Source organism: Mus musculus, chromosome 15 (genome assembly GCF_000001635.26).
Source record: "Mus musculus strain C57BL/6J chromosome 15, GRCm38.p6 C57BL/6J".
Lineage (NCBI taxonomy): Eukaryota > Metazoa > Chordata > Mammalia > Rodentia > Muridae > Mus > Mus musculus.
In genome coordinates, this window is record NC_000081.6 from 85,571,319 (window position 1) to 85,580,984 (window position 9,666).

Below are 9,666 nucleotides of genomic sequence, written 5' to 3' on the forward strand. Positions count from 1 at the left end.
CACCCAAGCTGTAGAGGAAGCCTGTGCTCAGGGCCTGGGATCTCCTGGTCCATGGACCAATTGCAACCTACTGCCCTAGTTGGGTTCTCAACCCTTATAAACTGTACCGAATGTGAGAGAGGCAACCGTATTAGTTAGAGGCTGGGAGGCACCATGAACCTCAGAGCCCTACAGACCTGGGTTCAAATCCAGTCTCAGACACTCTGACCTTGGACACACCTAGCCCTGGTCTCCCCACCCTCAGGGTCCTATGCTAAGGTGGCTTGGTTTAGCCCCTGTGACAGCAGCCAGGGAGGAAAGAGACTCAACAGTAGACTCCAGACAGGCTGTGCATACCAGGTTCACAAGACAGGTCTTTCTGGAAATGTGAACCCTGGGGCCTATGTTCCTAGTCAGGAGCCAACAAGACAGCTGGTCTATTCTCATTCTAAAGATGTTGAAACGGGCCTCAGTATGAAACCCAGGTTGGCTTTGAACCCATGATCTTCCTGCCTCAGCCTTGAGTGCTAGGGTAACAGGTGTGCAACACAAAATACCCAACCAGGGCTTTTAAAGTCTGCTTTACACCCAATGGCCTCCTGCTGGGGGTAATCTGAAATCCTGCCTGTCTTCTTCCTTCTAAGGAGTGGGCCACACATCACTACTTAGGTTTGCTTGGTGGGACTTTTGAACACAAAGAGAGGGCGGATCGGAAAGCGCTATGGGAAAAGGTTCTGCCCAGTGATGGAAGTCATTGGTATCAACTGATGGGACTTCTGGCTTTTCCTCCAGCCATGCTCCAGTCCTTGGAAGGCTTCACAACATATAAGTGTAGCTAGTTTGTTGTTGTTGTTTATTTGTTTGTATGTTTATGGCAATTTGAGGCAGGCTAGGGTCATCTAGGAAAAGGGAGTCTTTATTGAGAAAATGCCTCCATAAGACTGGCCTGTGGGCAAGTTTGTGGGAGCATTGCCTTGATTAAGGATTGATAAGGGTGGTTTCCATCCCGCTGTGGGTGGTGCCATCCCTGGGCTGGTGGTCCTGGGTGCTATAAGAAAGCAGGCTGAGCAAGCCATGAGGAGCAAGCAAGCCAGTAAGCAGCACTCCTCCATGGCTGCTGCTTCCATTCCTGAGAACAGGTTCTTGTCTTGGTTTACCGCAATGGACTGGTCTGGGATATGTAACTCTAATAAACCCTTTTCTCTCTAAGTTACTTTTGGTGATGGTGTTCATCACAGCCATATAAAAGCTGACTAAGATGGGTGCCATGGCCACTTAGGAGGGATACAGCCCTATACCATCTTCTGCCCCCAGTGTCAGCCATGGTTATTGCACATCTGCACCAATATACACACCTCAGCCACCCACCTAGAGGCTTACACTGAGCCCCAGAGCACTGCATTCCCTGGTCCACCCAAGCCCTTCCTTAGAATTCCTGATTCTCATGCTTACATCTGCTTGGATGCCTCCAGGGCCAGGAGGCTCAGTGCCTCCCAGAGAGCAACAATGCTGGCCCAAGCTTGGGGATCCACACTCAAGGGCAAGGTGACGGTGGGTGGGTAGGGGACCTGGGGGAGGGGCAGGCTGAGTTGGAAGATGAGGAAAGAGAGGGAGCCCAGAGTGCACCTGTACCCACCCCCACCCATCAGCCAGCCTGAGGGGAGGCCCCCAGCCCCACACCAAGGAGGGAGGACAAACGGCCGTTTTGTCCTTGGCCAGCGGGCGGCCTGTAGTACACAATGACCCTTTCATCAGGCTGAGGGAGCCCTGGGCCGGGGTTTCATCTGACAAGGGAGGGCGCCAGCCTCTTGTCCCCTTGGGAGGGAGCTGAGCCCTATCCCAGCCAGACTCAGGACTGTGCAAAATGGAGGTCTCCAGGGAGCCTGCTGTAGCTGTTCCACCTGCCTGGGAGATGCAGAGGTTAGTGGGCCGGGGATAGGCTGCACAGAGGGACCCTTCTCTGGACACTTCCCCCTGACCCTCTGATGACAGGCAACCTCCGTCCAAAATCCTGGTTCCCATCTCAGCCATGCTGCCACCACCATGGCCAGAACACTGGCTCAAACCCCAGCAGGGCATCCATGTCCACCAGGACACCTGCAGCGATGTAACCCTGGTCCACCTGCCCCTCCAGGCCAGCCCGAGGGTTGGCCGTCCCGCAGGAGAGCTGGAGGCAGAGGCAGGAAGAAGCATCATTTTTAATTGTCTCCCTTAGTGGTGATCACCTGTGTGATCATTTGTAACAGCTGGCTGTGCCACCTCTCCCATCCTGGATGGGTCACCCCAGGGAGGGCCATGTAGGGGTTAGAGCCAGGAGGACAAGATGACTTGGAGTCTGAGTGATCTCATCTCTCAGAACCCCAGTACTGTGTCTGTGTCTCCATGGGGTCCCCTGGACAGACATGTTTGACAGTCATAGTCTCCTTCAGTAGTCTTCCTCTTTAGTCTGGCCAAAACTCTTCCATCTTTCAAAATCCTGTTTAGACCCTAAAGGAAGCCCTCTGAGGCACCCAAGGTACACACTATCCCCTCCTGAGTGACTGCTTTCTCTGGACCTTCCTCTGGGTCACTAAAGGTAAAGTTCCCTGCTCCTGCTACCTCAAGAGCCACTTGTCTCCTGAACTGTCCCTGACACCAGAATCTAAACTAAGCACAGGCCCTGAATTCTCTCTGAGTGCTCCAGGTCACTCTGTGAGCTTTGTGTCCCCTCCATAGATTCTCCCTGGGCAGAGGAGTGAGCTAGAATTGGCCATGCAGAAAGAGGAAAGAGGCAATCCTAGGATGAGACCCCAGGTTTGGCATACCTGGTGCTCTCCAGGACTCCAAGGATGCTAGGTTAGAACGGGTTCCACCCCTCCAGCTTCCTCCACAATCAGAGACCAAGAGGCAAGCCCTACACACACACACACACACACACACACACACACACACATATGCAGTGACTAGGAAAGGTCCATCCCAGATTGCACTTCCCTCCCCTCTCAGCTGGTGAGTCCTACCATACCACAGTGGGTTTGGGGTAGTTTTCTGTGGTTACGGGGGCTCCAGCTGGAAGGTTTCCTGGGGCTTAAGCTGTTCTCCGGTGTTCTGGCTCTAACCCTGGTGTGCCAGTTGTCCTAGTGGGTGTCACATGCTTTCAAACCCAGAGACGCCTGGGCCTGACCTGAGTCTTCTTTCCCCTACGACTGACTTATGAGGAGTCTGAGGACCAGACGGACACCACCCTCCAGGTGACCTGTTCATGTCGAAGTCCTGTGGCCCACACTGTCCCCCACCCCCGACTGTGATGCCCCAGTAGCAGACTGATTCAGCGCCCATCTCACCAAGGGTCATACACACAGGGCTTTTAGGACTGTGGTCAGCACCACCAGCAAAGCCACAGCAGGAACCAGGAAGAGGTCTGCCTGAGCCTGGGAGGACAGTGGTGAGCACCCTCTGCACCCCCAAGCCAGGTGGTCGGTGAGTAACCATCCCGTCACTCATGACTCACTCGGCTCCCCAGAGCAGGCGGTTACCATGACAGGCTCTACCGGAAGACATGGGGGGGGGGTCATCACACTCAACTACCACATCTAGGACAAGGAGGCCAAGAACGGAAGGGACCTGCCCTTACAGTAGCCCAGACTGGTTCTGGTTCCAGACTTGAGCCAGGCCCTCATACCAGCTGACCCAGCACTAAAACACTTCTTGTGGCCTCGCCCCCATTTGCCTTTCCTTGGTCCCTTGCTGGTTCCCCACTGCTCCCCAACCCCTTCACTCTGCAACACAGGGGTACAGGTGGCTAGAGCTGCCTCTCACAGCTGGGTCACACGTAGAGTCTGATAGGGGCTCAGGGCCCTTCCAGGCCAGCACACCCGTCCAATATGATCAGCAGCAGGGGCCCAGGCATGTGTCTGGGATTCACTGTGTTCAGATGATAACCCAGCATGGTGAGCTGGGAGAACAGCCTAGTTGAAAGGGGCAGGATCAACTTTTGGCTAGTGTCTGCGATCCTAGCAATGGGATGCCTTCTGGAAAGTTCTCTGGAACAGAACACAGCCTCCACTCAGGGCCCCTCCTCACTGTGGCATCCTCTGGGACATTCCTGCAGTGCTAGGAGGAGGGGGGTGTCTCACATTGACCCCCAAATACCTTCCTCAGTTAGCAGAATTCTGTGCTGGCTATCTAGCCAAACTCCACTGCCCGGGGCGGGGGGGGTGCCTAAGCCAGGACTTGGGACTCAACATCCTTTCGTCATAATTATATAGGCCTGTTCCCTCCCAGGCATCTTAATGCAGCCAACTCTCTGATACCCAGCAAGGTGATAAAAATCCAGCCCTACAATCATTAGCCCTTTCTCCCTCCCAGGAGCAGGGCTTATAGAGGGCTGAACCAATCGAGGCTAATAATGAAGTGACCCCTTGCTGCTCCCAGTTACCACCATCCATGTTGGCCCCAGCACTGGCCTGGACACACTTGGAAAGTTTCTCCCTTGAAAGAATAGCAGCCCGGAGAACTGGCAGGATAGTCAGAGACCAACTTATGTGGGGCACAGTCGGTGGAAGTTACCCCAGTAAGCTGGAATTGGCCCTCCAGGAGAAAACGGGGGGGGGGGGCTGAGAGGTACACTGGCTACCATCCATCTGCCAGAGAGAGCCCTGCAGTTGCTGTGGGGTAAACCATGTTTGCCATCCTATCCTCTCAGACCCAACTTCTGGCCTCCACCCCTGGACACCTCCCCAGGAACACCAAACCTCAGCTCCTAGCCTCCCCATATGATCTCTCAGACAGAATAACTGCTGGCTCTTCCGCAAGGCTTAAGTCTGACGTGCCAGGATCTGGGGAAGGGGAGCCTCGGAGCTCCCGACCTAGGCAGGAGCCTTCGACTCAGAGGCCCTGTTGGTTGATCCATTTCAAGGAAAGACAACAGAAGCAGAATTCTCTTGGCCAGGTCTCCAAGATCAGGCGGTGCCCACGGGCCCTGCGCCCTGCCTGGGGAGGCCTGATACTCTCCACCCCAGGCGATGCCTCCGTAGCCAGGGCTGCCCGCCGGGCCTGGAGCGCTCCCTCTGCCTGGACCTTGTAATTATGTTCCACAGCCGGGGAAACCGCGGGCCTCGCAGCATCTGGCTGCGGTTGCGAACTTTTGTTTCAAGATGCGCAACTATTTATAGAAGGAAAACTGGTAGGATAGTAATTTCCTAGGAGCTGGAGGAGAAATTGGCCGCGTCTTTATTAAAAGGGGTGGGGGGCGGGGCAATTTATCAAGACTGTGGCCGCGGGGAGGGGAGGGGGTGGTGCAGGGAGCGGGAAGGCGGCTGCCGCCTCTGGCCGCGTTAGGCGACCCCGGACGTGGCCCGCGTGTTAAGGAGGGGGCGGGGGAGGGGAGGAGAAGGAGAGGGAGCGCTGGCTCTGAGGTTTAATCAGTAGCATCCAGCTTCAATTCCCCCAAACGGCGGTTCCATAAATCAAACTTCTTTTTAAATCGGAGGCCAGAGCATATGCGTCCCATTAGGAATCGGGCGAAGCCACCGCTGTGCGGACGCGCCCCCTCGACTCGCAGGGCGGACTCGGGCCCTGCCCGGAGCTTCCCCGTAGCCTGGTGGGCGATGCTCCGCATACTCTCTAGACCTTGATTACCTGCGCGCACATTGTGCTCCCTCCTCGCCTCCTGGAGAGGCGTCTAGCAGAGGAGAGGTCAAGGCCTCCCGGTGTGGAAGGACAGCACAAGTGGCCACAAGACTTCGGAGAACAACCTGGGCACGCTGTCTGGTGGGGCGCAGCATGCACGTGTCTGCCAGTGTATGCGCTGGAAAGTGAGTGTGTGCCTGTAGCTCTCCTTAGTGTGGCAAGGCCATGCGTGCCGCGTGGGTTAATACGGCCTAGGGAGAGGGTCTCTGGATGGTCCAGGATTACGCTGAGACGCGACTGGCTAGCTCTGACACTCGCGCTCAGTGCACATAGCCTAATTTGCAAAGGCAGTCAGACCGCTCTTCGGCCACCTTTTCTCCGACCCCTAAGCTAAAATTTCTCGTTGTCACAGCTGTCCCTCAGGTGATCTACCTCGGCGGCTTAGGCCAGCAAAGTGACCCAAAGGCCCCCAGTTTCTTTGCGCGCAGGGCATCCAGCACCCCACCGGGGACCATCTTTCCACCTCCCCACTCCCTCCTTCAGCAGTGGTAGCCAGGGGCTCTCCTCCCTCCCACCCTGCCCGCCACCCGCGGCACTCACAGGTAACTGCCGCTGGACAGAAGGAGAAAGATCTGCGGGCAATAGACGGAGACCAGCGCGCTGCGCGGCGACAGGAGGAGCATGGTGGGCTGGCGCGCCTGGCTGGGCTGGGCAGGCCCCACCCGCAGGGCTCCTGCGCCAACTGAGGCTGGGGTCTCCGCGGCCCTCCCTGATGCAGGGCAGCAGCGCTGGGCGCTAGGGGCCAGGGCTCGGGGACCGGGGGACAGTGCTCGCCCGTGTCTCGCTGCCAGGACCGCGCATCTTGCTGTATCTGGGGCAGTAACAGGCGCTGGGGCTGGAGTTCGGGGCAGGGGCCCGGAGGGGGGCAGTAAGCGCTCCTTAGTGGCTGTCTGGTCCTCTGTCCGTCTGTCGGTGCGAACCGGTTCTGTCGCTCACTCTGGCTCAAGTCTCCAAGTCTCCCAAAGCGCCGCAGCTGCCATTGGACAGGCCGCCCCTACATCCGCCTCCTCCGCGGGCGGGTTTTTTTTAAAGGGGAGGTTGACCAGAGTGTGCGGCGGGTGCCGCCCCCAGGGTTTGCCCAAGTTGCCTTGGCCGGGATACCCTCGCCACAACCTTTGGCGAGAAACACCGCTACGGAGAGCGCATCTCCGGGAGGCACTGCGCGGAGGCGTGTGCGCCTCTTAGGGGCTGTGCTCAGCAACGTGTGCTTCTGTATGCATGCGTGTGCTTGCATGTTTCTGCAGGAGCATGGGCGGTATGGGAGCCCGCAGGTGTGTGTGCACAGATGCCCCGTGTGTGCTGTCCCTCTGTCTACATGGAGCTTGGTTAGGGATGGTTGGGTGTGGGTCCCGCTCACTGCATCTGGGCCAACTCTATTCTGCACCTCTTCGGAGACACAGGCAGGGAAAGGCTTTCATCTCACAGGGCCATCACCTCTCGCTTTTACATCTCTAATCTTTTACTCTCTGAGGAACGTTTGTTTGTTGGCAAGGAGAAATTCTTCTAAAGAGCCTTCCCTTTTTTACTAATTTTTTTATATAGTCTAGAAACAGATTGGGGTCCCATCTCCTATTTCTGCTGAGCCCGGCTGTATCGGTATGTCTTTGTATAGAGGTATATGTCAGCTGGGGGAAGTCTCAGAGCAGGGAGGACAGCAGGAAAGGAGGAGCTGTGTGTGGTACAGTCGTGCTCCTAAAGACTAGATCCGCAGCTCCTGGACTTAGCACGGAGACTCCTGGGCATCCAGGAGTCAGAACCTCCCTATCCTTTGCCCCTTTGCCTCTCCCAACCACAAAAGCAGGAACAAGCCTAGCACAGGGCTGATCCTGGCACCTCAGTAACCTTGGCTGCTCCCCACTCCACCTTGGCCTCTCCTCCAGGACAGTAGCTCCATCCATAGCGGCCTTAGGTTAAGTGTTGTGACTCCCCAATGTCATTGTGCTTGGAAATTGCTGAGAACCAGAAGTACTCCTGTTTTTGGATTTTGAGAGCTGGATTCTGGTTCTTGCTAACACGAGAGGTGTGTGTGTGGGGGGGGGGGATAAATGCTCTGGTGGGATTTCTGGAGGTCCGGTCACACATACAGAAACATGGGGGAGGGGCAAGTTCTGGGGCCTCCATCACAAAATAGTCCCTCCCCCCAAAACTATCCAGAGGAGTCCCCAGAATGGCTCCCACACCTTGGACCTCACAACCATTGGCAATGAGAAAGGCTTCACTCGTAGGTGCCACCATATCCCACCACCTAAGGTCAGGGCAAAAGCCATCTGAACTAATCCCTCAGCACTCCCAAGGGGCATACTACCATGACCCTGTTCTTTTCAGATGACAGTGAGAGGGTGAGAGGCTGCTCCAGACACCTGCCAAAGAGATGGTGTTCATAGCACCGACCCATTTAGGTCCCATGGGAAGGCCCAGCTACCTTTCCTGCTCAACTGAGGGAACACACACACACACACACACACACACACACACAGAGAGAGAGAGAGAGAGAGAGAGAGAGAGAGAGAGAGAGAGAGAGAGAGAGATTCCCTGATTTTTGGGATTTTTTTTTAACTCAAGAAGAGGGGTGGGGGGGCAGCTTATGGAGGAAGACAAATTCTCCCTTGGGGCTCTTGGGCAGAGGAAAGCTTGCTTAGTCCTACCAGATAGTGGTCACAGGCATCTAGGAGCCCAGGCTGGGCTAACAGAGACCCCCCTCTCTACTCAGGACTGACCACCAAGTTGTTCAGAGCACCACAGCCAAAAGCCTTCCCAGCCATGAAAGATGAGGTAAAGGCATGAAACCCAGGTACCACTCCAGGGAGTCCCCCAACCTCGGGCACCCAGGTCCTTCCGCTGACACTTTTTCCCATTTGATGATAAGAGGACTTTGCTGAGAAGAATGGTCAGCAATGGAAGCCAGGGCCGGTGCAGTCAAGCGCCCAACTCAAAGGCCTTGGCGCCAGAACCAGGTAGCTGGGATCTGCATGGATCCTCCTCCCAAAGGGCGGTGGGTCCCTTCACAGGCCCAGGAGATTCATTACAGGCTGCTGAGAGTCCAGGAAGCAGTGGCCTGCCCACCCTGCCCCCATCCCAGCAAGCTCAAAGCCCCGGCACCCCTCACCTTCATAAACAAACACCCAGGGACATAGCCTACCCTCACAAACCTACAATAAACACAACCACTCTCAGCCGCAGACACTCCCGCCCAGGTCTGCAGGAATAAGGAAGAGACTTTCAATCCTGCCTCTGAGGCCACCAGGTTTGGTCCCTACCCCTCTCTGGGCCTCAATTTCTTCACCTGTAAGATGGCGGAGGTGCAGAGAGCTGGGAAGGGTGCTGATCTTCAGCGACTGTTTCTACCTCTCGCCTGGAAAGTCGGTCTCCCAGGTACCGGAACCCGCCCCTCCTACAGGTCTGGTCACTGGCCTTCCTAGGGCCAAGATGAGGCTGGCCTCAGAGCGCCGGGCGACACATAGTAGGATCGCCGGGCAAGGCGGGCACAGATGTCCGCAGGTGCTCCGAGTGGGGGTGGGGGTCTGGTCCCGGCCGGCCCGCCAAGAGTGACTAACGCCCGCGAGGTGCGGTGCGCTCCGTTCGGTCACACTGCCCCTCCACCCCCAATCCGGGGAGGCCGAGACAGATTCCGTCTAAAGGAGATCGCGGCTCAACAGGTAAGGACTCGGCTGGGTTCAGGAATGTGGAAATACGACTCGGAGCAGCTACGGCGGCGAGCAGCGAGCGCGGCCCGCCTGGAGCCCGCCCGGCCGGCCGCGCCAGGGGGAGCTCGGTGAGAGGGGGCCGGGCGCAAGGCCCCGGGCGGGCGGGGGCGCGGGCCCGGGACGGAGCCCGAGGCTGCTGCGCCAGCCCCACGGCCCATCCCGAGCCAGCCGGACGAGTTGTCAAGGTAATTTCAACATGTCCGGGTGATGGATAGAGACGAAGGGCCGCGGCGGGTGCAAGGCCTGCGCGCTCGCGGCGAGTGCGCGCCCCGATCTCCCCCGCCGGGGATGCCCCACGCACCCCCCCCCCGGC

At 57.2% G+C, this 9,666-nt stretch overlaps 1 protein-coding gene across 3 annotated transcripts in view; it reads right to left on the bottom strand.

The window, feature by feature from the left end:
- Wnt7b (wingless-type MMTV integration site family, member 7B) overlaps positions 1–9,666 on the bottom strand; it is a 46,385-nt gene that overhangs the window by 35,882 nt on the left and 837 nt on the right. Inside the window, exon 1 of one of the 3 annotated variants that reach the window (NM_001163633.1) lies at positions 8,933–9,411. The exons of 1 other annotated variant lie outside the window; for it this stretch is intronic. Coding sequence is in view for 1 of the 2 variants with exons in the window: in NM_001163634.1 (NP_001157106.1) it covers positions 6,190–6,272 (83 nt within the window). In the remaining variant the exon portion in view is untranslated. Of the gene's footprint in view, positions 1–6,189; positions 6,753–8,932; positions 9,412–9,666 lie in introns of those variants that run through there. One more of the 3 variants, NM_001163634.1, reaches the window with a different exon arrangement.